The 20,155-nt window shown below is 39.2% G+C and overlaps 1 protein-coding gene across 4 annotated transcripts in view; it reads right to left on the reverse strand.

Annotated features, from left to right (window-relative positions):
- The window catches only part of CRIM1 (cysteine rich transmembrane BMP regulator 1), a 203,579-nt gene that overhangs the window by 88,073 nt on the left and 95,351 nt on the right, over window positions 1–20,155 (reverse strand). For 3 of the 4 annotated variants that reach the window (XM_052805796.1, XM_052805797.1, XM_052805795.1), the window contains one exon: window positions 16,934–17,054. The exons of the other annotated variant lie outside the window; for it this stretch is intronic. In XM_052805796.1, the coding sequence (XP_052661756.1) occupies window positions 16,934–17,054 (121 nt within the window). The remainder of the gene's footprint in view (window positions 1–16,933; window positions 17,055–20,155) is intronic. 4 annotated transcript variants of the gene reach the window in all.

Here is a 20,155-nt window from a genome sequence, read left to right on the forward strand (position 1 = left end):
ATCAAATGGAGTAGTTGTAAATGACAATTTTTATTTAAAATATAATTATCTTGGTTCATTTACTTCTGCTATTGAAACAGATTAAAAGAGAGAAGGGCTTGGTTAGCCTCAGAAAAGCTGTTTTGATGGTAGGATCAAAAGAGTTCTCCAGGCACAAGGCATAATGGCTATGAAAATGAGAACGGGCACTCTGGAAGAAAGATTTAGTACCAGTGAATAGGAAGGTTGGGGCGGGCATGATTTGAGGAGAGGGATATTTATTTTGAGGATCAAAACAAAATTAAGTCTAGAGAATTAAGACTACTGAAAAGCATTCCTGAAACATACATCACATTCCTGTGGAGATATTATCACAGTCCTCCTTTTTTTCCTTGCAGGAATCTAATACAATTTGCATCAACATTATTAGCACTTATGTTTCCTAAATGTAGTAGAGAAAACTCCCACAGATCCATTAATAATACAAACACTTAAGGATACTGTAAAACAAGGAATTTTCAGAATAGAACTCCCAGCATTATCAAAGCTTGATGAACTAGTGGCAAGGAAAAGAGATTAAATGCAAGACCGTCTCTATCATCAAGCACAGGGTATACAAGATGACAATACAGCAAAGTGAAATATTAACATAGTCATTAAGTCAGTGAAGCCACTTGAACAGTGAAACACTTGAAGCCACGATGTAAGCTAAGTAGGCAAGACGATGAGTTTTAAACCGGTTAGGCTACAGCTTAAGGAATCAACCAAATGTTAGTCTTAAGATAAATTCCAGTCCTACACAGAAAGTGACACTGCCAGCAAAGACAAAGCCGTTGGGACACCTCCATCTAAGACGTTTGGCTAGAATTTTCCTAAATCTTCAGACATACAGAATGGAGAGTTTTCACCCACAAGTTCAGGGTCAGTGTTTCATGCATTTTGCATTTTCAGTTTTAAAGATATGATTAAGCAAGTCAGTAATGAAAATATTCCTTTTTCCTGGAAAGCTTTTAGTATTTTATTCTGGAGATCAATAATAAACCTGTAGAAAGAGATAGCAGAACAACTGTGGAAGCTGCATGTAACAATTATCAGACCATTTCCAAATGCTCAAAAGTTTTGCATCACTTCTGTATGAACTGACTCAAATGGAAGTTCTTCCTATTTTAGTTCTCCAGGGGGTTTACTTATCAAGAAATCAAAGCTAGTGTGCTCCCAAGAAAGAATTCCTTTCTAAAATTCTGGATATTGTTACAAACAGATACCCAATATATTAGTGCATTTTTCCATGATTATAGTAATCTTTATACACAGGGAACATTTAAATATTACAAAAGACAACTATCCAGTTTTTAATCAAAGATACATTGATTAAAGGAAAGGGAATGGGTTTTGTGCATCTTTTACATATTATTGTGTTAGGGAATAGCAAACAGATGCTAAGCAAGGGAAAGTCATAAAATCAGCATTCTCATCAAATATATTATCATCTTTCCAAGGCTTATTAGAATCCAAAGAGTTCATTTGACTAAAAGACTTGATTTCATCCTTTGAACTGGTCTTTTTCCCAGAGGGATGAGATGGGAAAAGAGGACAGTCACAAAATAGTCATGCCATGGAACCAGCAGGCATACAACAACTGGCCCAGTGTACTGACTTTTTCAAGTACACTGATATATGTACAGACCCTTTTGAATTCATCAGTATATGAAATAAAATACAATATAAACCATTATATTTAACCCTGCATTTTTCTCATATTTTGCCATACCAGCTTATATTTCTGTTGAAGATCTGTTTTTTATCACTATGTACCTCAGCTACTCTTTCCTTAGGTTTATCACCCTCACTCTTCGTAATATAACAAACATTTCAAAACCAAAGATAAGACATTACTTAAGATGTTATACAAATGTTAGTTATCTGATATTATAAGAATCTATTTCTTTTCTTATTTCACTACTTTTTAATGAGGAATTATAAATATCTGATCTTCTCACAAATAAAACACAATTCCTAAAAACTTCAGGTCAAAAAAAATCACTTACAAATAATAGTTTTATATGTAATTCACTAACTTCAATATTCCTGTAACTCCAAACCTTCTTACTCCTGAATGACATATCTCCCTCAAACTAAGCCATCAGGGATGTCTTTGCCATAAGGAAACCAAAAAACCCCAAAACCAACAACAAAAAACCAAGCAAAAACCTCCACCAACCTCCCCCAAACACATTGTTGTTTAATTTATCTGATTGTTTAATTTGATGTCCACTCTTTCTTCTTTGAAAGAAAAAAACCCCAATAATTATTCCATATTTAGCTTTTCCATGCCATTCATGGTATTAAACGCCTTTCTCATACCCCTGTACAAGTTTAGGAAGGATAATCATAGAATCACAGAATAGTCTGGGTTGGAAGGGAACTTTAAAGGCCATCTAGTCCAACCCCCCCCCCCCCCACCCGCAATAAGCAGGGACATCTTCAACCAGATCAGGTTGCTCAGAACCCCATCCAATCTGACCTTGAATGTTTCCAGGGATGGGGCATCTACCACCTCTCTGGGCAACCTGTTCCAGTGTTTCACCACCCTCATTCTAACAAATTTCTTCCTTATATCTAGTCTAAATCTACCCTCTTTTAGTTTAAAACCATTACCCCTTGTCCTATTGCAACAGGCCCTGCTAAAAAGTTTGGCCCCATGTTTCTTATAGGACTCCTTTAAGTACTGAAAGGTTGCAATAAGGTCTACCCAGAGCCTTCTGTTCTCCAGGCTGAACAACACCAACTCTCTCAGCCTGTCCTCACTGGGGAGGTGCTCCAGCCCTTTGATCATCTTCATGGCCCTCCTGTGGACCCACTCCAACAGGTCCTTGTCTTTCCTGTGCTGGGGGCCCCAGAGCTGGACACAGTACTGCAGGTGGGGACTCACCAGAGCAAAGCAGAGGGGCAGAATCACCCCCCTCGACCTGCTGGCCATGCTGCTTTTGATGCAGCCTGGGATAGTGTTGGCTTTCTGGGCTGCGAAAGCACATTGCCAGCTCATGTCCAGCTTTTCATCCACCAGTACCCCCAAGTCCTTCTCCTCAGGGCTACTCTCAATCCTTTCATCCCCCAGTCTATATTTATACTGGGGGTTGTGCTGACCCAGGTGCAAGACCTTGCACTTGGCCTTGTTGAACCTCGTGAAATTTACATGGGCCCACATTTCAAGCTTGTCCAGGTCCCTCTGGATGGCATCCCATCCCTCAGGCACGTCAACCGCACCACTCAGCTTGGTGTCATCTGCAAACATGCTGAGGGTGCGCTCGATCCCACTATGTCATTGATGAAGATATTAAACAATACTGGTGCCTATATGGACCGCTGAGGGACACCACTTGTCACCAATCTCCATCTAGACACGGAGCCATTGACCACTACCCTCTGGATGTGACCATCCAAACAATTCCTCATCCACCAAACAGTCCACCCATCAAATCTGTATCTCTCCAATTTAGAGAGAAGGATGTTGTGGGGCACTGTGTCAAAGGCCTTACACAAGTCCAGATAGACAACATCTGTAGCTCTTTCCTTGTCCACTGATGTAGTCGCTCCACCACAGAAGGCCACCAGGTTGGTCAAGCAGGACTTGCCCTTGGTGAAGCCATGCTGGCTGTCTCAAATCACACCCCTGTCCTCCATGTGCCTCAGCATAGCTTCTAGGAGGATCTGTTCCATGATCTTCCCAGACACAGAGATGAGGCTGACAGGTTGGTAGTTCCCAGGGTCCTCCTTTCTACCCTTTTTAAAAATGGGTGCAGTGTTTCCCTTTATTCCGGTCACCAGGGACTTCACCTGACTGTCATGACTTTTCAAGTGTCATGGAGAGTGGCTTGGCAACTACCTCAGCCAATTCCCTCAGGACTCTGGGATGCACCTCGTCAGGTCCCATAGACTTATGTATGTTCAGGTTCCTCAGGTGGTCATGAACCTGATCTTCTCTTACAGTGGGAGGGGACTTTGCTCCCCCAGTCTGCCTTGCGGTCCACCCACTTCAAAGGTTGCCAGTGAAGACTGAGGCAAAAAAGTTGTTGAGTACCTCAGCCTTCTCGTCCGTTGTTACCAGTTTGCCAGTTGTGTTCATTGCAGGGGTACGCTTTCTTTGACCTTCCTTTTCTAGCTGACACACTTGTAGAAGCCCTTCTTACTATTCTTTGCATCCCTTGCGAAGTTCAGCTCCAGCCGTGCCTTGGAGCTCCAGCCATGCCTTGGATAAATTGACTAAGACTCTGAGAACTGTTCCATGCTGTTTTCATATGAGACATGCCAGAAAGCAAACTGTCCAGAAGAGGCAAACATGACCTTCCTATAAATGTGGCAAACCATTACATAATCATTTAGCTTCTGAATTTATTCCATTATGGACTAAATTTAAAAACTAGGCCAGAAGATTGTTCCAGAATCCCAGTGTTTCTGAAATGAAACAACTCCATTCAATTAGTGAGACCTTTTCCAGGTAGTAGGAACCATGTATGCAAGAACTGTAACCCTTTCCTAGAAACAAGATTCTTGAAATTCCACCAATGACATTTTAAGGAAGAGTAGTGAGAAACTACTTACTATTTTAAAACAGTCCATAACCTTCAGTTCCACTTTTTAAATATTAAATAATTTAAGAAGGAAAAAAGGAAACAGCGATTTGTGGCTGCTGAAGTCTAACACAATGTTTCCTGCTATTTTCTAGAGGAAACACAACTTCAAAATCTTTTGATATAACCTCAGTAATGTTAATATTATCATCTGCTCCGAGTACAGTTGGAAACTGCTGGGAAATTCTCATGTCTTACTTCCCTTCTAAAATGCAAGCATCCAAGGGATAATTTCATTGCTTTATTATGTATGTGGGTCTCCCTAGGCATCTGTGCAGTTGTGAGTTTGAAGACAACTATCAAAGACATTACTGATCTCTGTGATAGAAACAGAAATTTGCCTGTTCTAATCAGAAATTATTCTGAACTAAATCACCTATACAATTTCCAAACAAGTCAAGAGCTGATTAAGTAGAAGAAATGGAAGAAAATAGAGTGGAAAGTCTTGCAGGGAGGAGGGAGAGCAACATTCAGAGTGATCAAGGTATACGCTAATTCTTAGATTGACAACCAAACCCAAAAATTTCTAACAGAAAGATATGTCTACCAGCTTATTATAAATTGAAAGAGTTCAAACACCAGCTTGCTTGTCAAGAATGAAAACAAACCCGAATTCTATAGACACTACAATCTCATACTACTTCCAAGCATAAAACGCCATCTAAAAGTAGATACAATTAAGAGTTAATTTCATTTATCTGAGTTAAAATTTCTTCTTAACAATGAAGAAGTAAATATACCATTAACACAGCACATGGTCAGATTAAAGTACTACATATACTTTTCCATAAAAACTCATACATAAAAAAAGGAAGGTGCTTGCATAACTATGATCAATATTTCCTCCCCCTGTCCAAATGCTGGGGTTTTTTGCTTATGGGTAATGTGCTCCTTCCTTTAGGTAGCATTGTCTTGAAAGGTTTCGCAATTCAATACTCCCTAGGAGTTGGTGGAAGAGCATGGATGTGTATTTTTAACTTATACAATACAGGTGCAAAAAGCTGATCTTATAAAAGATGCAAGCAGGGACCCCTATATTTACGACATCTTACAGCTTCTGCTGCAGAAGGTTTACTTGCTATTTCTTCTGAAAACGTTCTTATGTCTCCTCTCTTTGTTAGAAGTCTCTGACAGTCAGAAGTCAGCCATCAGGCTCCAGAAATGCTTGTGTTTTAAGAGCTTCTGTTCCAAGTTTTATTGAGATGGCTTTAAAAACAAACAAAACAAAACCAAACCCCAAACCCACCCAAACCCAAAAAACTTATCTTTTTCTCATTCGTGGACTTCAGGAAAATATGGTTACTTGCCAAAACGACCCACATCGTGAGGCTGGATGCCAAGGCAACAATAACTATCATCACACCGAGAACATCCAGGAATTGCTGAGGCAGCTGTAGCAAAGCAGGAAGAAGGGGACTGCCTGAACTTTGAATTCAGCAATTCATTATCTCCTGGAAGACCGACATGAAGAAGATGGACATGGAGCATGGGTCACCTATAAAGGTCACACAAGTGCCCTTTTATCCTTGCTCTTTGTGGATATTCAGTACAGTGCAGTCTGTAAACAGGACTGAATACCACTTTCTCACTTAGCAGACCTGAATGAAGTAAAATGGTTTTCCTGGGAAAACTATTTGCTGTTTCCTAAATTTTGAGGATTTCTCTTTAAAGACTAAAACACATGAAAATGCCTAAACACTTATTTCCAGATATTATGAAACTTCACAAAATTGCAGTGTTCTATTTAGCCTTTTCATCAACTGTTAAAACAAACAAAACCCTATTACAAGCCTGAGCTTGACATGGGATGGGTTCAACTGGCATCAATGTAGACCTTTCCTTCAATACAAAACCCACCTCTTCAGTAAGGAACAGAGTCTCCAATTCAACACCAAGTGTTACAGCATAATACTGGATGGTACAGATGTACTTGAGATGGCCAGGTGGTCTGCTAGAGTTAGACTACAGGAGGAACAACTTGAAGGAAGTTGGCCATGACAGCTAGAAACCAGAGTTTCCAAGATGCTGATGAAAGAACTGAAGGAATAGTAAAGCTTCTGCAGAACCCTTAACATGCTTTTGTTAGATCTTTGGTCCAGCTACCCAGGTTACTAGAAGTCAAGCCCTGAATAGAAATCTCAGGAAGATACAGGTGCTTGGATTTGTATTTGGTCTTACCAGTTCCAGCTAAACTTTCCTTTAACAAAAAATGGGATCCACAACCATTTTCTCTGGGATACCATTTCTTGAGGGTGAGGTGGGTGGAGGAGAAGGATCTAAAATTCTAGAACAAATACAAGGGAGACCTCTGTACCAGCAAAAATTGCTTAGGAGATGTGACTGGTACAGGGGGGAAAGAGAAAAAATTGTACCTCCTGGTAAATCATGACTGCCCTGTAAAGAAGGTTGGGAAAAAAGAAGTGGTGAATCCTGCACTGAACACCCAAACAATGTATCATAGAATTAAGGCCTTCCAAATACAGGAAGACCTAAGAAAAGAATCTAGACAAACATGCAAGAATCATGTCATATTTTGATAAGGAACAACGTAGAAAAGATCTGGCCCAGCAGCTAAGAACAACCAACAGAAAGGGTGTACACTACCCCTCCTATTGAGTAGGATAGATGCAAAGGTAATCAAGGACTCAAAGGCCACCTCTACAGATGGTATTGGAAGAAAAACATTATCCAACTAGCTGTGTATGGGTACTCTCAAATATAATGCAAATATAAATTGGTAATAGCTTAAAAGAGAGCTTACAACTATAGACTTCCCAATTATGATTCTGGTGGCTGCCATAAAATGAGAAGAAAAGAACTGTGCTGGCTTATGTGTAGCTGCCACTAGGATTCCCTAGACGCTGTTGGAACATGAACTACAGAATATCGGCTGGTAGGTCTAATGCCGTGACAGGTTGTGGGCACAACAGATGATACAATGACAACAGGTCCAAGTGTCATAAAAGGGGATAAAGTACATTAGAAACAATTGCTTACTGGGCAAAGTAATCTAGAAGGATAACAAAATAATAAATAAATTTAAATGACCTCTGAAGGCATGTGATTTTTTGCATAAACAACTGCCACAGGACCTCTGTTTCAGTTCACTAACATGAAAGGACAGCATAGTTGACTTAACGTATATCTACAAGTCTTCTGAAAAAGAAAAAGTGAAACTGCTAATGATGAATTTTTCAAGTGGCATCTATATTCTGCCTAAGACAGCAAAAAGTTCTATTAGAAACAAAAGACTACAAATAATAGAACAGTTAATTTCTTCCTTTGGAATCAAAAACAATTCAGTAATGGTATACAAAATTTAGAGACTCTCTAATATAAACTGCTACGATTCCTTAATGTCTTTAGAACTGCTAAATGAAGCACACTCATGTTAAAAATATTTTAGTACAGGACAGATACAAAAGACTGTTTTCTTAATTTAATAGATTATTCTGAAAGGGAAGCATGTTTTTGTAAATTTACTCTTTTTCCTACTATTTCATCCCTTGAAAGGTAATTTTCTTAATTAAATACGACAATAAAATCTGGTTTTGTATTGTTCTAAGTTGTATTCAATTTCTATCCAAATATAGCTTAACATAAACCTTGGGTAAATAAATTATTTGCTACTACATCAAAGTATTAAATTTTTATACAGCTCAAGAAAATGGATAAGTATTTAAGAACTGGGGGTTGGGGGGGGTGGGCAGCACATAGCTGGGCTGTTTTCTAAGCAAAGCTTTATGCTTGGGGAAAACAAAATGCACATATACATTGCCCCTCCGACCCTCCAACAGGACTGAGTAGGTGATTACAATGTAAAGCAATATTTTACTATATCGTCCAGAGAACTAACACTTTTGCTGGTCAAGTACATTTTACTTCCTTACCATACTGCAGACCAAACTGTGGCATTGCCATTCACAGCAGCCCCAGATTGAGACATTCTAGCCACATATAAAGAAAAAACAACAGCGAAAAGACTATTCAAACAAGGAAAAAGAGTTCTACGACTAATTAATTTGAGAAACTTTTTCAGAGGTTTTCTTCTAAACAATAAACCTGTAATCCTACTCCTCCACAGTACTTGAGCTCATTGAGAGTTTTGCATTTGCAATGCCATCCAGTTATCTGTAACTAAGTGATAGTGAAATGGTCCGATTCAGAGTCTCCATTTGCTCATCCCTCAAGCCCAAGCCTTTTGGGCTCCAATCTTGCAAGACTTTACCTGTAAAAAGCTCCTCTTCATTTTTCTAACATATTAAATAGTCATTGTGACTTGTATTCCTGTTTCACTTAGATTTATTAAGCAGTTCACTGCTCAAAGTTTCTGTCTCTCTGTTATTTATCTTCCTCTGTTACGCTTCATTTACATTTGTTTCTTCCCTCCTCCTCCCACCACATCAACCTTGAAACTGCTTTTTTAAAGCTAAGACTCAGAAAATAACCTACTGGAGATTTTGATAAACATATATCAACTATTTCTGAACTTTTTCTAATCTAGAACATATTCAGGCTTATGGTGTGAGCTTTTTAAATAAGTATGTCAAGCAAACTTGTTACTGAGATTTAGTGAACACACCCCTGGATGCTTCTCTCTTCTCAGAAGGATATTATTATATTTTGTATTATCAGCAAGATATTCAAATCCAGCATGTGCATGCTGCAGGAGTTCATCTCAGGAGGTAAAGGACCATAACGCTGATTCATCAGGGCTGAGTCACCTCCAAAGTCTGAGGGAAGAGGGCTGTGGGAAATGTTCCTCTTCAATGTTAAGTAGTTTGAGGAAGGAGATACATTTCCATTCTATAAAGTAAACCCTGTCAGACAATATTAATTAAAAAGTCCTAGTTTTGTTTCGGGTTTTGGGTTTTTCTGTTTGTGCGTTTGGGGGCTTTTTGTTTGTTTGTTTGGGGTTTTTTTGGTGTGGTGTTTTGGGGTTTTTTTTGGTTTTTTGGGGTGGGTTTTTTTTTTTTACAAGGAAAAGGACTGGCACTACAGAAGACAAACTGAGAAGGAAGGCACTCTGATCATCACGTTTTTAAGGCAAGCTTAGTATCTTCAGAAGACAAAATCAAGTTTCATAAAACTGCTTCTGTCAAAGCAACATTGGTTGCTTTTAGCTATAATTACATCCTTTAATCCTCAATTCAATCCTCTAATCAGTTTTCCCACTATTTTTCTCAGAATTGATAACAAGGCAATCAGACTTTAATTACTTAGTTTTTGTTCTTTTTAACATTGGCACAGTACTGACATCTTTCTAGTTCTCTAGAATTTTCTTAGTTTAGCTGGTTTTATTGAAAGACTGACCAAGAATAGCTGGGGCGTGGGGTGGGGAGGTGGGGGTGGGCAGGGCAGAATCTCTGAAATAACAGAGCACTGAATGAATCTTGAAGTTACCAGATTTGTAACAGGTGACAGCAGGGAAAATGGAAACTGGCGGAAGGGAAAAGAGCACAGAAGCAGGGGTATAGAACTAGAGCAAGAAGCGGAGAACTAGTAAAGAATAAACTTCCAAATTATTCTAATAAAGAGAGCAGCCAGAAAGAAAAAAAGATAATCCAAAAATACTTGGTGCAAAGCTATCCTAACATGCCATTTACTCCCTTGTATATAATCCTATGAAAAATGTGCAAAACCATGTGAGCAATAAAGATATAAGCCAAAACTAATCACTGAAATCAGCTCCTGTTGTTCCAGTCCATTCTTCATAGAAATAAACAGATTTTGATAAAGATGTTTACACTTACAAATAAATTCTCAAAGGAATCTGAAAATTTGAAGAAAATTCATTCACAACAAAAACTGGAAACACCCGAAGATAACAGATTCTGTACAGTTCATATTGATCGTCTCTTCATTTAACTTTGCAATAGAAGATGACAAACTTATATTAATAAAACTGTGATAACATGTTCTCTCTAATACATTTTTATTCGATAAGCTCCTTGGAGAAGTGAGCATCTTTACCAAGACCAGAGACAGACATATCATTTAGCTTTCCTAACATAGTAGCTGGAAATTTAAGCTAAGTGTCTCATGACAGTCTGATGAAAGCCGAAGCAATCAGTATTTTGATATCAACGCCAATCAGTAAGATGTTCTGTTTGAACCATCGCATTAGAGATCAGTGTGAAACTAAATGTAAACTCTGAACACAAGTACAAGAACTTACAGCATCAGATGTTTGTTTACTATTCCCACATTTCCCCTGGCATTGGTAGAGGAGTTTTCAATATTATGAATATGCATTCAAGAGCTCACTCAAAACAAATGCCAAATTAACAGCAGATTTAAGGATCTCTGTTTTCCTAGCAAATTACATACAAGAAACCAGTTAAGAACAAGATGTGGGACAGACGTCAATCTGCTCCTGCTGCATTTGAAGTTGTCAGCTACTTGTTAACAGAGTCAGTGATACACCATCCATCCTTAACCATGATACTCTCCTTGACCGCTCTCCAGTTCTGCTAGCATTAAAGCCTTTATTTTAGTGGCGGTAAATGAAACAATTGTAATTTCTTGAAAAAGTCCATAATCTTAACAAAAATAGTTTCATGAAGTCTAAAGATTGTGACCTTATGAAACACTATCTCTTTGCTTTCAATAAATTATTCTCAAATGTACATTAAAACATACAGTGCCACTTCTTTTGAACTTAATGATTAAAAAGAGATACACTATGGATTTAGGTGATTCTAAACTGAAGCACAATCAATGCAATGTTAATATTTCATCATGAGTTTAGTAAGAAAATCCAGAATTAAGGAAAAACATCCCCTTTTCACAGTGTAGATTCAGTCATCCATAAATCTGCACTTTATCTGACTTTTTCTATAGTTTTGAAATGCAAGTCTCATGTGGAATAGAGACCCTGTCTTCAAACATAAAGCTCCAATGTTTCCTCAAATATGAGGAAACATTGAACCTGAATTCAAATAGTTTGACTTTCATGTTCTAAGTAACTGAACTTAGTTTCCCTTTCTGCTCTCTCTCTTTTCATACATATACTTCTCTTCCCTCTAAACTTCTTCTAATCTTTCTTTCCTGATTATCCCCATATCTGTGTTCCTTTATTCCCCTCTTCAAGTAATATCTTTACCGACAGCACATGAATGATGACTATGGCACTGTTTTCCTTAAGAAGCATAGCAGTATATTAAAATCTAAATAACTAAATACATTTCTAGCAGGCACACAACATGTAAAGCATCTATACAATCTTATTGCTGCCAGATTGAGCTTTTCTTTTTTCCTTCTCACCTACTCTACTAAAAAATGCATTATTGCTTTTGCTGAATTAAGGCAATCCAAAAATCTAGCAACCCACATAATAACTATATACAGCAACATGGACTGAGCCACAAAATTAAAAGTTAATGGAGAAGTGCAAGACACCTATAATTGTTTCAACCTGCCTGCAGACAGACTAGGTTATGCTAATTGTGGGGGTTTTTTTTTTTCCAGTTTTACACATCAAGGAGGACAGAGATATTAACACAACCCCGCCCGAGATCCGATCATAAGACTCCAGGAGCTAAGAACTTACCTATCGCAGCTCTAATCCCTTGTTAAACTCTGATCCCAGTAATGCACAGCAATCTGATTTCCAAGAGGTTCAGTGCAATTCACAATTATCTAATAATTCACACACTCTAAGCCTGCTTGTACAATTGGGGTCTTTGTGTGCAGGAGCTGAGAATACTGGTTTTGTCACTTAAGTACCACGCACATGTACAAGTACACTTCAGACATCAGTTACAGTTAATACACAGCAAACCAACTGGTTATATTTTTAAACATTATCAAAGAAAGAAAAAGATTCTTTCACGGATATGTTTGCACTAGGTGTTTTATTCAAGATCAGTTCCCTTGTGTGTGCTAGAAATAGAAAATATTTCCAACTGGTCATTTTTCTGAAGTAAATGAAGTTTTACTTTCTTGGTACTCTACGTTCCCTGATAGAAGAAACACTGAAGTTACCATCTACAAAGAATAAAGTGGGTATTTTTCATTCCCTCCACCCAAGCAATAGAAAAATCAAACCACAACTTACATTAGATTGCAGAAAAATAGAACACAATTTTACTTTTGGGAAACAAAAATAATTTGGCCTATATATCACTTTTTAATCCAGCAAGTTGAAATAAATTTGGAAGTAAAAATCTACCGTTAATCTAAGTTTTCTATTGTGTCAATGTTTGAGTGTTAATCTAAACTAGAAATTTATGAAATTTTAATCGGAGATTGCTTCTTTGACTGTATCTTTCCAAACACAGTCCTTAGTAGCATTTTATTCTAGTTGTCTTGAACATGCTGAGCTGTACTGGCAGCAATGCAAGTACGATGACTGCTTAAAATCTACAGCCTCCTGTGCAATCCCAACCACCCAGGTCAGCTCTCAACTAATACTAAGCTCTCAACTAATACTAACTTATCGTAATTCTTAGGAAGGTTAATAAGAATATGTTAAAGAATAAAGGGAGGATACTGACAATCCATACCATGTTCTGGTCCAAAATTCAGAAAACAAAAAAAAGAAAACAACTTTGAATGAAAGAACATTTGTAGCATTCACTGAATAAGAAGTATTTTTTAAGCAGCAGACTACTACATGTACTCTACAATTACAAATAAAATTTATCAATTTAGAAATCATAGAATCATAGAATCATTTCGGTTGGAAAAGACCTTCAAGATCATCAAGTCCAACCATTAACCATGCCCACTAAACCATGCCCTGGAGTACCCCGTCCACTCGCTTTTTGAATACCTCCAGGGATGGTGACTCAACCACTTCCCTGGGCAGCCCATTCCAATGTTTGACAACCCTCTCAGTAAAGAAATTTTTCCTAATATCTAACCTAAATCTCCCTTGCTGCAACTTGAGGCCATTTCCTCTTGTCCTATCTCCAGCCACCTGACAGAAGAGACCAACACCCACCTCACTACAACCCCCTTTCAGGTAGTTGTAGAGAGTGATAAGGTCTCCCCTCAGCCTCCTCTTTTCTAGACTGAACAGCCCCAGATCCCTCAGCCGCTCCTCATAAGACTTGTGCTCCAGGTCCCTCACCAACTTGGTTGCCCTTCTCTGGACACGCTCCAGCACCTCAATGTCTTTCCTGTAGTGAGGGGCCCAAAACTGAACACAGTACTCGAGGTGCGGCCTCACCAGTGCCGAGTACAGGGGAACAACCACCTCCCTGCTCCTGCTGGCCACACTGTTCCTGATACAGGCTAGGATGCGATTGGCCTTCTTGGCCACCTGGGCACACTGCTGGCTCATATTCAGCCAGCTGTCAACCAGCACCCCCAGGTCTTTCTCTGCCGGGCAGCTTTCCAGCCACTCTTCCCCAAGCCTGTAGCACTGCATGGGGTTGCCGTGACCGAAGTGCAGCACCCGGCACTTGGCCTTGTTGAACCTCATACAATTGGCCTCAGCCCATCGATCCAGCCTGTCCAGATCCCTCTGTAGAGCCTCCCTACCCTCAAGCAGATCGACCCTGCCTCCCAACTTGGTGTCGTCTGCAAACTTGCTGAGGGTGCACTCAATCCCCTCATCCAAATAATTGATAAAGATATTAAACAGAACAGGGCCCAACACCCAGCCCTGAGGAACACCACTTGTGACCCGCCGCCAACTGGATTTCACCCCATTCACCACTACCCTCTGGGCTCGGCCATCCAGCCAGTGAATAGTGCACTTATCCAGGCCACAAGACGCCAGCTTCTCAAGGAGTATGCCATGAGAGACAGTGTCAAAGGCCTTGCTGAAGTCAAGGAAAATAACATCGACAGCCTTTCCCTCATCCACTAGGTGGGTCACCTGGTCATAGAAGGAGATCAGGTTGGTCAAGCAGGACCTGCCTTTTGTAAACCCATGCTGACTGGGCCTGATACCCCTCTTATCCTGGAGCTGCCATGTGAGTGCTCTCAAGACAAACCGTTCCATAATCTTTCCCGGTACCGAGGTCAGGCTGACAGGCCTGTAGTTCCCCGGATCCTCCCTCCGACCCTTCTTATAAATGGGAGTCACATTGGCAAGCCTCCAGTCCTCTGGGACCTCCCCTGTTGACCAGGAACGCTGATAGATGATAGAGAGTGGCTTGGCAAGGACCTCTGCCAGTTCCCTCAGTACTCTTGGGTGGATCCCATCAGGTCCCATAGATTTGTGAGTGTCCAGATGGCATAGTAGGTCCCTAACTAATTCCTCCTGGATTAAGGGGGGTATGTTATGCTCTTCATCCTTACCTTCCAGCTCATGAGGTGGAGTACCCTGAGGATGACTGGACTCACTATTAAAGACTGAGGCAAAGAAGGCATTAAGTACCTCGGCCTTTTCCTCATCTCTGGTGGCAACATTCCCTTCTGTATCCATTAAAGGATAGATATTCTCCTTGGGATTCTTTTTACTGTTAACATATTTGTAAAAACATTTTTTGTTGTCCCTTACACTAGTGGCCTGATTTAGTTCCAGCTGAGCTTTCACCTTTCTAATTTTCTCTCTGTATGATCTAACAAGATCCCTGTACTCCTCCCAAGTTGCCCGCCCTTTCCTCCAGAGATGATAAACTCTCCTTTTTTTCTTAAGTCCTAGCAAAAGCTCCCCATTCAGCCAGGCCAGTCGTTTTCCTCGGCGGTTTGACTTGCGGCACATGGGAATAGCCTGGTCCTGAGCCATTAAGATTTCCTTTTTAAAGAATGTCCATCCTTCCTGGACCCCTTTGCCCTTCAGGACCGTCTCCCAAGGGACTCTCTCAACCAGTGCCTTGAAGAGGCCAAAGTTAGCCCTCCGGAAGTCCATAGTGGTGGTTTTGCTGACCACCTTCTTTGCCTCACCAAGAATTGAAAATTCTACCATTTCATGGTCACTAAGCCCAAGATGGCCTCCAACCATCACACCTCCCACCAGTCCTTCCCTGTTCGTAAACAACAGGTCTAGCAAGGCTCCTCCCCTGGTTGGCTCACCCACCAGCTGTGTCAAGAAGTTATCTTCCACACACTCCAGGAACCTCCTAGATTGTTTACTCACTGCTGTGTTGTATTTCCAGCAGATGTCTGGAAAGTTAAAGTCCCCCACAAGGACAAGGGCACACGATTCTGAGACTACTGCCAGCCGCTTGTAGAATGATTCTTCCGTCTCTTCAACCTGGTCAGGCGGTCTATACCAGACTCCCAGCACAATATCTGTCTTATTGGCTTTCCCTCTCACCCTCACCCATAAGCACTCCACCTTGTCATCAGAAATATATTTGAAATATATTTTCAAATTTTAATAGACAGGATTACTGCACTATATGAAGTTCTTCACATCTCCTTCTGCCTTAATTTGGTTTTTTTTTTTAAATAGATGTGTTTTTAACTCTCCATTCAATAAGAGACCCTCATATTTCATGGAAACAACAGTTGTAAAGAAGTCACCATATTACATGACTACCCAAAGGGTACCCAACAGGGAAGACCCCTGATTCATTACACAACCTTTGCCATTTTCTACTTTCTGAATTCTTTGCAAGTTTATCGCTCCTTTACAATCTCACAAGGGGTTGAGAATATGGCAATATTGTATGGTGCGAAGACCTTTATACCAAATAAACCTACTAGCTACATCTACAAGAAATACTTTCTTTTTTGTGTAAAATATTTTCATTGATGGTACTTTTTGCTTGAATTCGTATTTATTGGGCATATTGCTGAATTGGGTTTTGGGAAGTCTGTTGTAAAAACAGAAGTTGAAACAGTTGTGCAGAACTTTGGAACAAAACCAACTCCAAATTGTCTTATTTTTCTGAGTTGCAATAAATTATACCTACTTGAACAATAACAGAAGTAAAATGGAAGTGAGTACTTGAAATTTCTGTCTCCTTACTGTTCCAGATAGCCACTGTCTTTCAGCTTCTTACAGTGGTCTTCCACATACAAAAAAAATACTTTTTTTTCCTCTAACTAGGCAAAATTTTCTCGAGCATGTCTTCTTCTGCCATCTCCATCATTTAATTCCTTACAAAGACCTTCAAAAGTTTCTCAAAAGACTTTACTTTTGTAAAATTAATTGAATACACTGAAAATCAGTCTAGAGGCACAAACCTCTCAGTTTTAGCAAAAATCAGCTTCATGCATTTGCATTGAGAAGAATTTTTTTCTGCTTCAAAAAGATAGATTTTGTATTTGTATTAGCCTGATATACCTTTAACCTACTTTACGTATCTTTTATTCTGTATTAACATTTATTGCCACAGAAGTACGCATTATTATCTTGTATTTATAGTACTTGAATTGTAGAGAACAAGTTAAAAATACTCAGCCATCAAGACACTAACCTTGTGGGCAGGGTACAGCAGCCATCAGCCGTCAGCCTGACTTGGGTTTCATAGCTATCCAGTGGGCAAACAACTTGTTGAACAGGAGGACATTCGACTGTGCTGCAATCCACACTGAACACTACGGAGGAAGGGGAAAACAAAATTCCTTTTACTCATGCTTTAGAAGCTTTTTGCAAATTACTTCATCATAAGCAACCAGTTATGCATCAGCCTTTTAATTTAAGCCAGAAAAATTATCTAGTGAATGCATGCTTGGTAGGTAACATTACAAAAAGACTTCCTTTCTCTTTGAGATTCACTTTTTTAAACTATTGACTTGGGAAGCAACTAAGCTAATACTTGTTAAGAAAAAATTTCTAAAAGTTAGACAGGCAGCCTTAAACAATCATTACACCTGTGAATAATATTAGTTACTAGAAAGATACTAGGTTACTGAGAATATATTTTCCCCACAGCTTTTAAAACAGTAAACAATTTATTGTTTAATTTTTTCTTGATTAAAGTCTGTTTAAACAGTAAAATACCAGGGTTATAGGAAATAAAAAAAAATATTAAAGATATGCTGTGGATTTACGCCCGCACATGTAAACTACATTTTTAAGGATTATTCCATTAGGTTGAGTTGTTCAGGTGTTTATATATGGCAAAAATGAAATGCAAATTACCAAATCTATCTGCATTAATGAGATGAAGAATTCCACATAACTAGTAAGACTGACTGACGCTTTTTAGAAAGCAATAAATGCTTAGAAATGCAACAAAAAAAAAAATCAGGCTGAATATACATTTAATCCTATGAGTCATACTCAGGAAAGATGAAACACATTTTTATCTTATTTGGTCCTAAATCTCTCATGTTAACAAACAATACCAGCTCAGGCTTTATCTATTTGCTATCTCTTATCATAATTATACTAAGGAAGCACAGAATAAAACATGGTTCCCTCTTTAAAGAAATAAGATACCTACAGAGTAGGCAGGATGAACAGAATGTTATCAGACTGAAAATTATACAGTATGATATCCCTGATTACTGATTAAACTTCACTTCAGTATTGACGCTATTACGACTGCTTACTGTAGTGTTAAAGTGGCTTGGCAATGCTACACCACACTTCTTGCAAGAGCTGATACTTTTCAAAGTCCCATGTTCTGTCTTCCTAGTCCTACATTTTTCAGTCTTGATCCACAGAGGTACACAGCAATAATAATTCAATTGGTCATAATGAGACATCAGTCTCAGAATTACATCTACTTAGCGTATCTCATTAAGCATTTAAATGAAAACACAAGTTCAGTGAAACCAGTTTGCAGCTCATCAAGGTTAGGACCAGTAGGTTTGTCCTCAAGACCATTAACTTTCAAAGTACATAAGTATGTGCATATCCGTATCCTCTGTGTAAGCCATATTCAGAATCTGCCTTTTTCCAGTTATTTGGGAAATGGAGCAATCTGCTAAATAAGAGCAACCTGACAAGTTCAAGAAGTTCTCACTGAGAAATGCACAAATTTAATAAAAGCCCATTTTGTGGAGCAATACAGAAAGTTACTAAAGTTAAATAAAAAGATTCCAGTTACTCATCTTGACAGTGGCAATCATCAAATTAACTTTTATATCTCTTCGTAAACACACAAAGATACCTGTTTGCCTTTAAGACAGGAATACTTAATTTCATAATATTTCACTTAAAAAAACTGTAGAGTTTTATGTTCCATTTTATTAACAAATAACACATTTGAGACAGCTCTTCTATAAGAAATATACATCTAGTTCCTCCATTATCACAACAGGCATTGAGAATCGTGAGCTTGTCAGTATGGCCCAACGCGACCAATACAATTTGCATGATTCTGTTGTACCAAGTAACTACCAATGTCCAGTTTCCTGAAATTGAACTACTAACCTTTCTAACTCCTTGGATTCAAGGTCCCCTCCGCCTTCTCCCCAGGTAAGCAGTCTGGGAAAAAACAGCCAACAAGTTCTAGCAATAAGCTGCTACTGCACAGCTATTTCTGTGTCTATCTTTCCATATATCAGCAATGACAACGAAAGAAAAAAAACACAAGGAAATTCCCTAATCATGCCACCATGTCTCAAGTAAGGTGCTCTTTCTTCTTAAGTAGTTCAAATTCTTTCCAGTGGTTATAGTGTGCTAGTCCATGGCTCACTAACACTGAAAAGCAGCCCAAACAGTCCTTCTTTATTAAAAAAGTACAAACCTGAGAAAAATTACAAACAAACCCCAAAGCAAGGGCATTCAAATAGAAAATTCTCATGTAATTAAGCAGCTGTAGTCACTCAGTGGTTCCCCTGTTTGATTGACTTACCCATTTCTATTTATTTTATACTGATCTCTTACTAGTACCAGAGTGCCCTCCAATTCTTGTAAGGATTAGTAGGATTTGGTGAACAAAGGGTATGCACTGAGCTCATCCACCACCCGCAGAATTTTATAATCCACACTCATACCGCACCCCAGCCTTCTCTCCAAATTGGGAGATTTTTATTATTACATTATTCATCATGGAACGGGACCTCTGGCTGTCATCTGGTCCAACCCCCTTCCCAAGACAGGCCACATAGATCTGGTTGCCCAGGACTGTGTCTAGATAGCTTTTGAGTATCTCCAAGGATGGAGACCCCACCACCTCTCTGGGCAACACGTGCCAGTGCTCGGTTAACCTCACGGTGAAAAAGTGTTTCCTGATGTTCAGAGGGAAGCCCCAGTGTTTCAGTCTGTGCCCATTGCTTCTTGCCCTATCACTGGGCTCCACTGAAAAGAGCTTGGCTCCATCTTCTTTACACCCTCCCTTCAGGTATTTATATACATTGCAGAGATCCGCCCTGAGCCTTCTCTTCTGCAGGCTGAACAGTCCCAGCTCTCTCAAGCCCTTCCTCACAGGAGAGAGATGGAGAGATAAGGGATGAAGGATATTTGAAGAAGGAAAAAGTTCCTACTTTTTTTCAGATTTAAATGGGTTTCTCAAACTCAAAAAAGCATTGAGCCAAACTTCCAGATAACCTGAAAATATTGTAAGGTTACAGAACAGTCTGTAATCGGATTCTTCATTACTTAAAGTGACATCCCCCAGATTAGCTGTACTACCATCCTAAAAAACAAGACTGCAAACATTTGCCACTGAAATACTACTTTTGTTTTCACATCTTACTCTGATTCCAATAATTACAAAGTGTACTTTTCATGAACAGGTTTATTA

This window comes from Harpia harpyja, chromosome 13 (assembly GCF_026419915.1).
Source record: "Harpia harpyja isolate bHarHar1 chromosome 13, bHarHar1 primary haplotype, whole genome shotgun sequence".
NCBI classification, from domain to species: Eukaryota; Metazoa; Chordata; class Aves; order Accipitriformes; family Accipitridae; genus Harpia; species Harpia harpyja.